Raw genomic sequence first — 15112 nt, forward strand, 5'->3', positions numbered from 1 at the left:
GGATGTTGAAAAGAAGGAAAGGAAGGGTTGAAGCAAGCGCTAGACTTCAGTGGGTTAGTTGTTCTTCCCTTCTAGTGCCTACATTTATGACTGACATTTTTGGTATCATCTGAATAACTAGTTCAGCCAATTGTAGCTTACCTATAATTGGCTGAAGTTGGAGTTCTGAATTTTAAAACTGAATGGGACAAGATGTGAAATTCACAGAATACATGGGGACTAAGGACTAAGCTGGATTTTCTCTTCCTCACTCCCCTCCCATGTTTTCTGCACTGCTACTACTACTGCTTCAGTATAAACATGTTCAGAGAGCACAGTGTTTGAGAGACTGAAAAACTAAGTCCCAGAACTGGCTGACTTGTGAATATTAAATGGATAATGGTGGTGGAAGCAGTGTGAGGGAAGAGATCTTGGGGATAAGGGAGCAGGAGACATATCTGGAGGACATGGGAAATTTTGCAGGCTTTTCTTGCTAAAACAAAACATTTCATTTTCTACCCTGCGCCACTTTAGCTGGGTTTGGGGGTTGTCAGAATTACCCCCTGGTGGTTACAGAGTAAATGAGGTTGGGGTGAGGAAGCTTCTCCTAGGTCATTACTCTTCTGTTGTTTCTCCTGGTGATAGTATCCATCAACTAACATCAGCTCTAGATCTTGAGATCTAGATCACAGATCTTGATTTCTTTGGAATTGTCTCCAGCAGCTGCTGCTTAATGGAGGAGGTGTGCCCTTCTAGGTCAGATGGAGCAGGAGCAAGGGCAGAGGACAAAGGGGAGGAAGGAACATGGGGAACAAAGAACCATGCAGAGGCAAAGGAGGTTCAAGAAATGTCTAAAAATGTGATGGCACCACAAAAGGAAGGAAACTATGTTTATGGAAAAAAGGAAATGAGAGGAAATGGAGGTAAGTGAAAGGGATTCATACCTCGATTTCAGAAACCAAACTGCCCCATCTACCCCTATTTTCCTGGGACTGCCAGGATAACTTCTGGCAATATTGACTTTCTGACAGCTAAAAATGAGGATATTACCCGTGATAAATACTCAGTTCAGGACACAGGGACATGTCTCCTCAGGGTCCAGGCCCTTTCCCTGTTACCAGACCTCCCTCTGCACCTGGGCACTCACTGTAAGGGGAAGGCTGCACTGCTTCCAGTCCTGTGAGGATTGCCAGCCCCCAGAAAGGAATTAAAGCCATCTGGTCTTCCAGAGATGAGGTGGTCTAAAGAAACCCTTATGGGGGAGGGGGACACAAACAGGAAAAAAAACACTTGTTTGATGGGAGAGTTTTCTTTTTTTTTTTTTTTCTCTGTATTTTCCAAGTTTGTTTTTCTTTAGTTCATTCCACTGGTCTCTCCATCTCTCTTTTGTGCGCAGGTGCACGCACTCTCGCTCTCGTTTTTTGGTTGTGTGTGTTTCAGTTTTTAAAAGAACTTTGGATTTGCCGTTGGTGGGCAGCGCCGGTCCCTGGAGGCTGGACCACCCCATGGCAGGGCTAGGACAAGGGGCAGGTCCACGGCTGCTGAGAGGATCTCTGTGTTTAAAGCCTTTGAGAATAAGTTACTGCAGTTCCCAGGGTGTGGGGTGGGGGTTGGCAGAGGGGTTCCTGTCGGCGGCTTCCCCTAGAGTCCAGGCCGCAGTAGACCCCATCAGGTGAGGAGAGGGTTTTGAGGGATGGGTTTGGGGAGAGTGAACTGGAAGCACTTCTCCCCCTGCCAACCTCCAGTTTGGTTTAGAGTTTTGTGGGCTCCCTGCCCATCCCAGGCTCCAACTTTGGGAGCCAATTGGGTTTTTGGAAAGAGTTTGAGAACGGTATGTCGCTCTAGACAAGGAGGGTAGGAAGAAGGGGGAGTGGCAGTTTATTTTCCATCCCCCTTCTTTGTCTTGGGTTTTCTTTTTCCTTCTTTCTTCTTTTTCGTCTTTTTTTTTTTTTCCTTTTTTGGTGTTTTCTCAGTTAGTGGAATATTATGGGATAGTGTGTGTTTATAGAAGTGGGAGGGGGGCTGGGAATTCATTGGGGAAATGGAAGGTGGAACCAAGAGAAGGTTTATGTATGATACACAGACAGGTATGAATAATCAAGATGCCAAGGGGTATGTGTGTGTCTGTCTATGAAAACATATGGGCAAGGGCTACATCTGCCAGGAGCTGAGGAAGAGGATCAAAGTGTGTCTGTGGGTGAGGGAGGAGGCAGGACTCTGCTGGAGGTGGGGTGTGTGAAGCCCACTGAGGGTGGGAATTGAAAGATCCCCATGAGGTGGGCAGAGCCAAAGGTTGGGGTGAGGGATTTGAGTTCCCACCAAACACCCCTTGTGGTAGAAGAGGGAGACCTCTCCCCATCTTGGTTAATCTGTTTATAAAGCTAGAAGTGTAGAGGTAGTAGTAGTTTTTGGGTTGGAGTCCGTGTGAGGTAATCTTGCTTCCTCTTTGGCAAAAGCCACAGCAGCTGGAGCAGCAGTGGCGGCGTTGGTGACTGTGATGGGTGGGCCCCCTGGGGGTGGGGCCGCCTTGCGCCTGTGGGCCGAGGAGCGCAGGTGGGAGGCCAGGGCTTCACGCCCACTCAGCAGCACCTCACACGCCAGGCAGTGGTAGGTGCAGATGGGCACTCGCAGTGGGGGGGGCATGGGACCCCCAGAACCCCGTCCAAAGAAGCAGAAGGATCTCTGGTGGGCAGTAGCTGGGGCCTCCCCTTCAAATGCCATCTTGCATTGGCGGCACAGGTAGCGATGAGTCACATCCACAGTGGAGATGCCAGTACTGCCTGTCAGCAGCTCATCAGCCTCCCCAGCTTCCCCCTCCCCAGGAGCAGGCAATTCAGGAGGCTTTGGAGGTGCTGTGGCTGTGGGCTCAGGGGGCTGGGGTGGTGGCTGGAGGAGGGCATTGGGGAGCAGCCCAATGAGGGTCTGAGGTATCACAGGGTTCATGGGAAATAGCCCCTTCTTCATGCCATAGAGCTGTTGAAAGTAGGCCCCCTGTAACTGGGGGCCAAAGACAGCTGGCGGTGATGTCCCTGCTGTGGGGGGTAATGGGAAGGGCAGGAATTGGCCCCCCAACAGGGCTGGGACAGTGGCCTTCAATGCTTTGAGGTTCTTGAGGGCATCAGTGGAGGGGTTGGTAGGGGCCACAACTGGCTTTCGCTCACCAGAGACCTTGTCCCCGGAGGGCTCGGTAAGTGGGCCCGGGACAGAGTCCGTGGTGCTTGCTGTCGAGGTGTCAGTTTGGTCGGGCACAGATCTCTGAGGTAAGGGGCGTCCGGGGCCAGCAGTCTGGACCACTGTGGTAGCAGGCAGGACTGAAGTGGCAAGGCCAAGGAGGCCTGAGGAGGCTGCAGGGCCTAGGAAGATGAAAAGAGGGACGAAGGGTTCATCACCTCTGCCCCCATTGACCTCTCTTCTCTCAACCATGTCCTTCTATACTCACATTCCCACCACCCAGCTTCCCGCCCCCCTTCCCTCCTTTCTCCTAATAGCTGGAAGCAAAGGAGGACCATAGGGAAAGACTGGACCTGGGAAAAGTAAAAAAGGCAATGAAGGGCATGGCATTAAAGGGAGATGTTCTCAGAAGTCCAACTCCTCCCAGCCTTCCCACTCACCTGAGCTGAAAGGAGCTAAGCTGTTGAGTGGTGGCTGGGCCAGAGCTGGGCTGGACAAGAGCACTGGGGCCAGGCGAGGCAGGGCTGGGGCAGCTCCAATGGGCACTGAAGCAGGTGTGGTGACAGGTGGGGCCTTGGGAGTTGGGGGGACCTCAGGTGCTGGGGCCAAGTCGTAGCACTTGCTTTCATTCTTCAGCTGGGCTCGGACTGCCTCTTTAAGTTTGGCCAGGTGCTGGCGGGAAAAAAGATGGCCTCGGCAGGAAACATAGAAATCATACTTCACATCACAGTAAGGGCAGTCGGTGCGCTGGGCTGCCAAGGGGCCCTCGTTGTTGCCCCCACTACTTCCCACAACCACCCCCTGCAATTTGGCCTTCTTTTCCTTGGCTCGAGCATTCTGGAACCAGACCTGAATGACTCTCTTGGGCAGCCCAATCTCTTCCCCTAGCACCTCACACTCCTGCATGGTTGGGGTGCGGTAGGCTTCATAGCAAGCTTTCATGATCTTCAGCTGCAGGCTGCTCATCTGGGTCCTGTAGCGCCGCTGCCCCATTCCATCTGGAATCCCACTCCCACCTCCCAGCCCCCCACTGGTCCCTCCACTGGGGGACTCTGGTTCAGCTAGGCTGGAAGCAGATGAATCACTTAGGTCTCCTGCAGATGGACTGCAAGCCTCACTTTCTGGAGAAGCTTTAGATGGTTCCTCTGGTATCTCATCTTCACTTGGTGGAGCGGGTAGTGGGAGAGGTAACGGTGGTTCTGTTGATGTGATGGCCTCTTTCCCAGGTGGCAGGAAAGGCAGAGGTCCTGCAGTAGGGGTGACTGTAGGATAGGGAAAAGCAGGTGCTTCCCTCTTTGAGGCTTCTCTCCCAGTCCCATCATCCATCTTGCCCAATAGGAGGTTAAATTTGGGGAAAGGTGCAGGGGTGGGTGTGACAGTGGGTTTGACTGCTGGACTAGGCACCCCTCCAGGAGTGCTTCGAAACTGGCCTTTCCTCTCCCGGGCCCTGGTATTCTGGAACCAGACCTGTACCACTCTCTTTTTGAGCCCCACCTCTTCAGAGATGCAGTCAAGCATCTTGCGTGTTGGATTGGAGTCCTGCATGTACCACCGATACAGGATCTCCAGCTGCTCAGGCAGGATGGTAGTACGCAGGCGCTTGTCCCTGGGGGGCTCACCCTCCCCTCCACCCCCTACTTCACTGCCTGTGGGGGATAGGCTGCCCTCTTCATGCTTCCGTTTGAGGGGTGGGCCTGGCACTGGTGGGGTCCCTGCCACCAGAGGGTTTCGCTCCCCAAACACTAGCAAGGGTAGATCTAAGAGCTGAGGGGGAGCACTGGGTTGCACAGATGGCAGGATATGTAGTCGGCGGTGACTTGTCAGGAGGTCCTGGCTGGGGAAAGTGATGCCACATTGGTCACAGCTGTGAGCTGGGGAAGGTGAGGGAGGAGCTTTCCCTTCTGGCTCTTTGCCTCCTGGCTTTGTTGCCTCTGCCTGGCTCAGCTCCTCCATTTCTGGAGGTTCCGGTGATGGACCCACAGGCCCTGCTGGGGGCTCCAGACTCTGTTCCTCTTCTACTTCTTCCTCTTCTAACTCTTCCTCCTCTTCCACTCTCTCTGCCTCTTCTTCCTCCTCTTCAGGGGTCTGGTCGTCATAGCATTTCTTGAGGTGCCGCACCAACTCAAAAACACAGGAAAAAGTGGTGTGGCAGCGCCTGCAGCCAGAAGCTCCCCCTGTGCCTCCTCCCGTGGGCACAGGCCCACCCTCGCAGGCATTTTTTCGTGCTTTTTGACGGGCATTCTGGAACCACACTACCACCACACGGCTAGCTAGACCCAAGAGACTTGCGAGCCGCTCCACCTCTCCGTCCTTGGGGTAGGCACTGGTCTCAAAGAAAGACTGCAGGGCCTGGGTCTGGAACTCCGTGAACTTGGTTCTGGAAAAGCGGCGGCCTGGAGGAACTAGGGGAGGAAGATTCCCTCTGGAGCTTTCTTCCTCCTCTAGGGGCCAGCGTCCTCCTGGCCGGCTTCGTTCTTCAGGAGCACGGGACCCTCCTGCTTCAGGCTCTGGGACCAGGAAAGGTGGGCCCAGTTGGGGAGCAGGTGGCTCTAGAGACCCATCAGGAGGCTTGGGAGGCTCCACAGGGGGTGGGTAAAGGCTATCATAGCTCTTTCGAAACTGAGCTGCATACCGGCTCAGAGCCTCAAAAGGCAGAAAGCGGCGATGGACATGCTCCTCATGTGTCTTGAGGATGAGCATATTGGAGAAGAGCTTTCCACAAGCTCCACAGGCCAGCTTGTCTCCACCCGCTAGGGCCTCTGGGGGAGGAGGCGTTGGGGGAGGGGGCACAGCCTGCTTTCCTTCATTGTACTGAATCACCAGCTCAAAGCCAAAGTTTTCTAGAAGGGCTTTGGCCGCAGTACGGGCAGCCTCATTGGGTGATGGGTGGGGTGGTGAGGAGGGCCCTGCCTCACTCCCCTCCTCTGCCAGGGGGGGCCGCTCCCATTCCTGCTCAGCTAGCTCAGCCTTGGGGGGTGGGGGTGGGGGAGGTGGAGTGGTAGCTGGCAGGGAAAGCATAGGTGCAGGCCCAGCCAGTGCCAGCTTGGGCCCCACCTTGAGGTCGTGGAGGTAGAAGGGCAGGAGCAGCTGCTGCTGTTGGAGTTTAAGCAGTGATTCGGGCACTAGAGGGAAGTGGGGTAGGACTGGTGGAGTGAAGAGAGGGGCTGGAAATCGGTGCAGGTCCAAGGGAGGGGGAGGTGGGGTTAGGAAGGGCAGTCCAGATATGAAACCACTGGGGTCAGGCCCCTTCTTTTCAGTGCCCACCTCCCCCTCTGTCTCTCCTTCCTTGGGCTCTTCTTGACTACGCTCTGGCCCCTCAGTCTTGGCATCAGTCTTGGCCCCCCGTGAGCGAGTCTGATGCAGAACTGATCGCATGTGGATCTCCAGGGTGGAGCTCTGGTTGTAGGAAACTCGGCAGACTGTGCATTTAAAGGGCTTGTCTGTGGTGGCAGCAGTGGTGGGTGGGGCACCAGCTTCTCCCCGACTAGGGCCAGAGGGGTCAATGGCCGCCTTCTTCATCTTATGAAGATGGGAGACAGAATTATAGTGAACCAAGAGGATATTCTTCTGGGTAAAGGACTCTTTACACACAGTACACTTATAGGGCCGGGCAGGATCAAGAAACTTGTCAAGGGCAAAGTTGGTGGTCTTCCGATAGGTCAGAGGGTGGCGAGAGTCAGCTGGGGCTAGCTCTGCAGAGCGGGGCTCCCCCACAGTCCCCTCTTCCTCCTCAGCCATTGTGGATGGAGGAGCCACTTCTTCAGCTTGGGTATCAGGCCGAAGGACAGGAGATGGGGCTGAAGAAGAGGGATGATCAGGGCTTCCCGAGGGCTTGTCTGGGACCTCAACCTGGGTCTGGGGAGGCTCAGGAAGAGGATCTGGGCTGGCTTCTGGGGTCAAGTTAGGGCCTTCTACAAGAAAGAAAACAGGATATGGTGAAAAAAGGCTACTTTGGTCATCCCTCCATCCCACCTCCCAGATCCAGGGTGACAGACCTGGCCTCAGTCATCTAGGACCTTCCTGGTGCATGAAGACCAGGTCCCCTTTCCTGTCAATTGGAGATGTCCTGCTGTCCCCTTCCTTACCTGCTGCCTGATCTCTGCTGGGTGTGGGCTCTAGTCCAGGGGTGGGGGGTGCTGGGTCGTCCTCCAGAGGGCTTAGTATGGGCCCAGGCAGCACTTTGGTCATAAAGGTCATCTCTACAGTTGTGGCCTACAATGTGAGAAATCTGAGTAGCTTCATCACCATAACCTACCACCCCTATACTACTCCAGAACCCTCTACACTGTATCTATACCTGAACTGTGCCAAGCTCTTTCCCCAGAGATCCAACCTCATCTCTGGATAAAATGTCCACCTAATTGCTGCCTTTTCCACAGATGAGGATGTAGACTCCTGCCTCTCTTCTCTGGTTATCTCCTTCCCCAGGCTGAAAATCATCTTTTCTTGAAGCCACTTGGCCCTTGCAAGTCAGTGCCTGCTGTCACATAACTGTTCTCGGGACTTAATGGAAGTGAGGGAAAAGCTGTTTTCTCATGCAGAAGCAGAGGCAACTAGATAAGCTCAATGCTGAGCATCCCCCAACTCCAGAATCCCACTTAAAACCTATGAAATGCTACTTTCTTCAATACCAACACATAGGCTTGCCTGAATACGCCTGCCTCTTCCTCTCCTCCTGAACAGCCCTGATAGGCTCTACTACACCACCTTCACCCAGCCCATCCATACTCACCACAAGAAGCAGCTTTTCCACACACTCAGGCACCACATTATGAAGGTGGCTGAGGTGGAAGTGCAAGGCAGGCCGGCCTACCAGCTGCTCCTGGCACAGTGGGCACCTGTATTTAGGCTGCACTGCATGCTGAGAGAGAGTATGAGCCTTGACCTGGTCAGACTCTGGGCTCAGGAAGCTGCAGTATGGACAGCAGTATACCTGGAGAGCACAGATGGGCAGAAGAGGAGGTGTCAGGCAAGGGGGAATTCACCAATGACACAGTGCTTCAGGTTTTTCAATGTAGCATTGCCCCCAACTCCTTATGTAGCCGGGTAGGAAGGCATAGCAGCCACCCAGCCTCTGCTGAAAGTCCTGAAAGCTGTCTCCTCCCTTGTCTCCCTGGGCCTAACCAAGGCTCCTATCTTGCCTTCCTTTTTTCTCTGGCCCTTTCCCATCCCACCATTCTGGCTTCTATCATTATTTTAATTTTTTTTTTTTTTTAATTTGTGTGTTTGTGTCTTTCCCTTACTCTGAAGCCCTATTACAATTCTCCAGCTTATAGATAGCCCTGTACCTGCCTCTACCTTTTCTTTCACACATCCATCTTGTTTCTTCTTTGTGAGATGCCTCCATTTCTTCTGGGTATTTTCAGGACCCAGGGGTCCCTTGTTCCTTCCTGCTTTGCCTCTCCATATTCCCTGACTTTCTCCTGTAGAGGGGCCCTACCTGTCTGCTAGGAAGCAGCTTTCTCCCTCTTGCTCAGCAAGCCACCCACACAGGTACCTTTCTTAAGATAAACAAACACCACAGCTCCCCTAGTGGCCAAGGAAAATTCTGGCCTGGCCTTGTCAGCACAGTCTCACTCCACACCTCAGAGGGTGGAGCCCTGAGAGGCTGATGTCGCCTGACTGCCTGAACATCCTGCATTTTGCATGCCACCTCAGATCAGGCTTGTCTCTGGCTCACTTACTTTCCTGTCATCTGTCATTGGTCTAGGCCTGCGTGTCAGGAAGGGGTGGTTACAAAGGAAGGGGATCCATGTGCTCATCTAAGTGCACCTGCTAGGTCTGCAAGTGGGAACAGGAGTTGGGAAGAGGCAGAGCTGAGGACCCAGGCATCTGCATGTTTCCCTCCAATTTGGAAATGGCAGGGTGCAGGTTGGCTTCCTGAGACCAGAGGCTGGGAATCCCCTTAGAATCAACATTTACAGGCCAAGAGCTCAACTACTCCTGGGTCTTGCCTAAGTCCAAATCCTGGGAATTTATAGGTCTGTGGGACTTGCTATGAGGGTGAATCACTTGGCTGGTGCCTGTACCATCAAGGGAGTGCCAGGACAGTTCTGTCTGGGCTCAGGGATTCTTTTCTATGCAGCATGAATATCGATGTCTAGTTCCTTCTGCAGCAGGTCTTTTATTTTTGCCTCTCTCTTCCATCTACTTTCAATTTTTTCTACCCTCAATTTCGTTCCTCTCTTCACTTTTCCCTCAAATTCCTGTTGTCCCTTCCTATCATCTCCTACCCTGTTTCATCCCTTGGGACCAGCTCTGCCTGGCATGTGCTGAACATATGAATTTCTGGCTGGAATTTCTCACATGTTGTATTCTGAATGAAATTAGTGATAAGCATGATAAAAGCCTTTAGAATATGAGCAGATCTCAGTAAAGTTAGACCGCCCCCCCTCCACTTGTCCTAGTTACCCCAGTTCTGACCGTGGTCTGGTTGGCACTGTCTCTGGAAGGCCCAGTCCTATTCTCTGCCTCTTCAGAAGCTGAAGATGAAAAGAAAAGAGATTAAGCCCTTCCTCTTCCTTTCACAGATCCCCCCAGCCCTTAAGATGATTTATAGCAAAGAGCTTTCAGGATAGGGGGTGGACTCTAGAGAAAGGGAGAAAGGGCAAGAGTAGCCAGTAGCCAGGTGAGGCCTTCTGGGAGCAATTCCAGGTTAGCACAATGGTTAGGTTTGTGTCTTCAGAAAGGGTGGAAGCACCTACACTTCTATGGCTCAGTCTCCCTTCCCTCTGATGAGCACTTTCTTTGATCAGTTTTGCTCCTTAATGCAGGAGACCTTGCTGGATGCTTGAATTTCTATAAGGTCCCATGAGCATCTCAGGATGTATGAGGATGGGGAAAGGGAAGGAAAGTGGATCAGAGGAGTAACTCACCCAACTGCTCTGTCTTGTTCTGGGCATCTTTCTCAGGAGTGGGTGGCTCAGCTAAGGAGGTGACAGGAGCCTTCCCTGTGTAAGACAGGGAGAGTCAGCTTAAAGAAGTGAAGCATCAGGGAAGGGAGGGCAGAGGAAGCAGGATAAGCAGCCACTCAAGGAAGAAGAAAAGGATGATGAATCTACCAAAAAGAAACACTCATACAGAGGGTCAAGGGAAAAATTACAGAGTCAGAACTAGTAGAGCCTAAGAAATCATCTTGTGTGAGTCCAGCCCACTGTGCTTTTTTAGAAACAAGCCCAACAGTAGGCAACAGAAACTGGACTGAACTTGGCTCCACACCTTGACTGACCCTGGAAGCAGGGAGCCCCAAGACTGTAATGGGAGGGGAACTCAAAAAAGAAGCTGAGGTTGAATGGCAGCAGCGGCTATGGTGAGCTGGAGGCCGCAGGTCTAGCTGGGAGAGGAGATTACCACTCAAGTTTAAGAATTGACAGATGTGTAGGAATTTATTTTCGGTGGCAGCCTAATTAAAGTGTTAAAAGTTCCTTAACTCCATTCAGTCCTGCGCCAGGATCGTTAGCTATTGATCTGGGCCCCTCCAGCACTTAACTCCAGCCAGCATATTGGCAATTCAATTAGCACCAGTCAATGCTGCCTGTTCCTGGTTCCTTCTGCCCGTGCCCTCACCCTCGCCCACCACTGGCCTCTCCAAATCCCAGAAACGCATGCCCACCTCTGACAGCTCCTCCAGGCTCGTCTCCTGTACCCTCTGGATCAATGGCACCTGGCTGGTTGTTACCAGCCTCTGCTGGTACCACCTCAGCTGCCTAAGGGGGACTCTAAGCCCAGCCTTAGAGCTGAAGACTTCCTAGGAAACAGGAAGAGTCTAGGAAGCTTGTCAGGACCTCTTCCCATCCCTGCTGCCTTTGAACCATGCCTACAGCTCCCATCTCTTTCCAAATCTTGGCCCAGCACAAGTCAGGTTCTATCCTTTTCTTTTTTCTATCTTTTGTTTCCCTCTTGACCAGCTCCAGCCTGCTGCCTCTTATACTCAGTGGTGCTAGGATACTAGTCACTGCTCAGAATCACGGGGTGATTCCTCCTCACCTCCCTTTCTATTCTTTTCTCTACCCAGCAAAGTCCCTGTCCTTCTCTGCTCTCCTGCAACAGCCTGTCGTTCCTTCTCATTGCTGGGCAGCCCCATGTTCCTGAAGCCCACATCACCTATTTTCATCCTCTCACAGCTCCTTTCTACTTCTACTGGTGGCCCACAGACCCATTATGTGTCTGTCAGGTCCCTATACCCTGATGCCCTCCAGTCCCCACTTTCTCACCAGGAGTTTGGAGTGGCCCATGGCTGAAGCTCAGGATGCTTTGAAGACCTGAGAGTCCTTCCTCTGCTGTCGGGCCATTCTGTAGCAGCTGTAGACGCCTCTGGGCCTGGGCATCACGGTGGGCAGGGGCACGCAGGTGTTGCAGCACAGCCAAGCGGGAGGGTGTCTCCCAGGCACAGAGCAGGCAGCGGTAAAGCCCTGGCTCTGTGCCCACCTCTGCTCCCTCCATTTCCAGCAGAAACTAGAAACATGGGAAGATGCTGGCATAGGCCCAGAAGGGACACCTCCAGACCTCAGGGGACTTGTTTGCCTCCCCTAATGGAGCCTGACTAGCAGGACCTCCCCACCCCATTCAACCTTCCATCCTCTGGGCCCTTTTTCCTTTTTATGGCCACCTGAATACTACTGTTTTTTTCTCCAAATTTCTTTCTCTTCCTCCTACCAATCTTGGACTCCTTCCTAGTATGTGAATGGAAACTTATTCCATCCTCTTGAATTTCTGGTGATGTGAAGGACTGAGCTAACATGGATCCCTCCCTCCAGGCCCAGATATCAGAAGAGCTGAATAAAGTCTATTTCACTTCATCATGATCTACTACTCTGGTGTCTTTCTTCAGGTCTGCCCAAACGGTTTATAACTCTGGTGTATACTTCTTCATTTCTGTCACCCTGAGTTTTTCCATCACTTCCCTACTCTGCAACTCTCCCCTCCACCCCCACCCTTTTTCCCTTATCTTTCCTGCCTCCTCCTGCCCCAGCCTCACCTTATAGATCTGGCTGTTCTCTTCATGGGCTGACCCCCGGGCATGCAGCTGCATCTTCTCCTTGCTGTTGGACTCAAAGTCACAGATGTTGCAGCGCAAGTGCAGTGGGGAGACAGACCCATAAGGGGTCCCATCCCCCAGGGGGACTGGGGAAGGGGTGCCCATGGCCCCACCCCCCTCCCGAAGGTGGGCTGCCAGCTGGTACTTCTGAGCATGTTTGTCAGTCTTGAGGTGGAGCTGGAAGTTGGCCTTGAGCTGGGTGCCATAGCAGCAGAGCTTGCAGCGGTGGGTGTCACCTGCCACCTCCTTCCATTCAGCTTCTGGGAGGCTCCGGCCTACACTGCAGTGGTAGAGCAGCAGCTCCAGGCTGTCTGTGCTAAAGGCCTGGCACACTAGGCAGCGGAACACCTTTGGGGACGGGCTATCATCTGGAGGTGGTGAGGTGGGTAGGCCGTCTGACGAGGAGCCCAGGAGCTGACTTGGAGGCAGATGGGTCTCTGGGGAAAGGTTGCCAGGGGCTAGAAGACAGAGATAAGATTAGTGCCCAAGGAAGAGATGGTGCAGGTTCAGTTTGCTAGGCAGGGAGGCCAATTAATGAGTAGGAGAGTGCTCAGAGGGAGTTGTGGTTACCTAAGTGGGGAGCTGGCAGAGAATAATTTGGCTTGGGTAGCGGAGAATAGTAGAGTTCAGGGAGCTTACCAGGTGTTGGAAACTTGCGGGCAGGTGCTCCAAGGTGGTGGAAACCATTGAGAAGTAGCTGGGCTTCCAAGGGCTTGTCTGGCCTCAGCCCAGGGCCAGGCATGGAAGTCTGAGGCTGCCCTAGGACCTGGGGCCCAAAGTACTGGAAGAGTTCAGGGGGGTTGTTGGGGGCAGCTCCTGGTGGGGGAGGAGGCCCTGGCCCTACCAGCCCAGGTGGCAGGCCCAGCGGCAGTCCCTGGTGCAGCATTAATACATTCTGCATGTGCTTCTCAGAGGTCATATGGATGCGTAGGTTGCGGGAGATGTTTGTCTCATAGCTGCACACCTTGCACTGCCAGGATGATTTGGTCTTGGGCTCTTTGTCACCCGTGGAGGGTGGGAGTGATGCCTCTGGGGGACTTCCCTGTCCTCCCGGCCCTGCCTGGAAGCCCTGCAGGTTGGCAAGGTGCTTGTCAGACTGCATGTGGATGCTGAGGTTGCCTTTGGTGGTGGTAGAGTAGTTGCAGACATCACAGCGATAGGGCTTATAGCCGCAGTTGTAGCTCTCTCCACGAGCAAGGCGGGGGTGGGCTCCCCCGGCGCTGCAATAGCTACAGTGACTGTTGCTCTCAGGGTGCTTTTCCCTCATGTGCACATCCAGAGTCTGCTGGTACTTGTAGTGCCAGTTGCACTTGGGACACTTGAGTGTCTTGCAGGAGTTGCGTGAATGTAGCAGGGACATGTGGCTGGATAGGCTGAGGCCCTGGAAGGCCGCAGGGGCTGGGGTGTAGTCATCAGCCAGGCGGTAGGGCTGGGGTGGGTCGTTGGGGTCTTCAGGGGAGCCCACTGGAGCAGGAAGAGTTGCCCCCTCCTTGGAGGTGGGTGAGCTTTGGTTGAGTGGGGGACAGAGCCCTACATCCTCTTCTTGCCCCTCAGGGAACCAATCTGGCCCTGCCTCGCCTGCTGCTACTGGCGATTCTTTGGCTTGGGTTGGGCTGGGGTCCCAGGTGGTTAGGGTTGCAGGTGGGGAGGGTGGGCTGAGAGCCATGACTTCTTCAGCAGGGAGGACAAGGCCCTGGACTTCTGCCTCAGGAGGGCCATCCTTGGTCTGGGCTACATTCTCCTCCATGTTTGCTGTGCTACTGTTGTCAAGGGGCTTTTCAAGAGAGGGGCAAGTGAGGGATTTTGGTTCCAGAAAGCTTATGAGGGCCATGCAGCCTTCTTCCCCCTCCTGGAGCACAGCTGGGCTACACAGCAGGCCCTGGTGTTGGGCAAGAGTTAGCTTCACCCCATGAGACTGTGTATGCCCCATAAAGGCCTGGGGCCTGCTGAAACCCAGACGGCACAGAAGGCAGAGCCAGAAAAATGCCCTGTGGTCTTCCCCTTTGCTTCCTATGGGGCCATCTTTGGGATCTCCGGGTGGGTTTGGAGCCAGCTGGTAGCTCCAGAAGGCTCCATCCCTTTCCTCACAGGCAGCCGGAGATGGTGCTGAGGTATCATGGGACAGAATTTGGTCAGAAGAGCTAAAGCCTTGGATTGGGTCAAAGCCATGTTGAATGTGAAGGGCAGTAAGATGTGCAGGGGGTGGATTGGCAAGGAGGGGCAGGCTGGGCTCTTTCTTGATGCCTGCCTCACCCCAGGGGAAGCCCTTTGGTAACAGGAATTCACTGCTGCCTGCCAGGGATAGCGTGGCTACTAGGTAGGCCTCGCCACCAGCTGTGAAGAATAAGTGGTTTTTCAGGTCCATGGGAGGGAGCCCTTCCTCCTCCTGCTCCTTGTCTTTTCCCACCCCCATATCCTTTGGTGGGAAGTGACCATAGCCAGGCTCTTCTTGGGGCTCCTTTGGTGGGACAAGGCCACAGCCTGACTCCAGAGGCTGTCCCCCTGGCTCTGAGGGCCTCATGCTCTCAGAGGTGGAGGGGGCAGCAGGGGGATCTTTGGTGACAGGATCAGAGGGGGTGCTGGAGGAGGAGGTGTCCGGAGGTGGGGACAGGGCATTGTGCCCAGGGGAGGGGGTGGTGCCAGTGGTCGAGGCTGAATTAAGGGTGGCCATGGTAGACGGAGACGTGCTGGGGGTTCATTTCAGCGTGCCAGCCAGTACCCTGCAGGAAACATGGAGAGACAGAGCTGTGAGGCCACAGGGACCCCAGCCAGGCTAAATCTCTGGATACTTTAGCCTCATCCTCTTCCGTAAACACCATACTCAGACACCTGCCTGCCAACTTTGAAGCTTTACTCAGTGTCTAACAGACTTTGAAATTAACATGTCCAAAGTCAGAATTCATTATTTCTCCCTCAACCTGCTTC

General features: G+C 53.7%; 1 protein-coding gene across 1 annotated transcript; it reads right to left on the reverse strand.

The window, feature by feature from the left end:
- Positions 1 to 2105: 2105 nt before the first annotated feature.
- On the reverse strand, positions 2106 to 14858 carry Zfhx2 (zinc finger homeobox 2). The gene is made up of 9 exons (XM_026406115.2): positions 12827 to 14858; positions 12128 to 12645; positions 11364 to 11604; positions 10026 to 10100; positions 9574 to 9632; positions 7883 to 8083; positions 7236 to 7362; positions 3591 to 7061; positions 2106 to 3332 (listed from the first exon to the last, which is right to left on the reverse strand). Exons 1-9 carry the CDS (start codon positions 14856 to 14858, stop codon positions 2353 to 2355), a joined length of 7704 nt encoding a protein of 2567 aa, XP_026261900.2. The 3' UTR covers positions 2106 to 2352.
- Positions 14859 to 15112: the final 254 nt, after the last annotated feature.

The sequence above is a fragment of the Urocitellus parryii genome, chromosome 6, assembly GCF_045843805.1.
Source record: "Urocitellus parryii isolate mUroPar1 chromosome 6, mUroPar1.hap1, whole genome shotgun sequence".
Classification (NCBI taxonomy): Eukaryota; Metazoa; Chordata; class Mammalia; order Rodentia; family Sciuridae; genus Urocitellus; species Urocitellus parryii.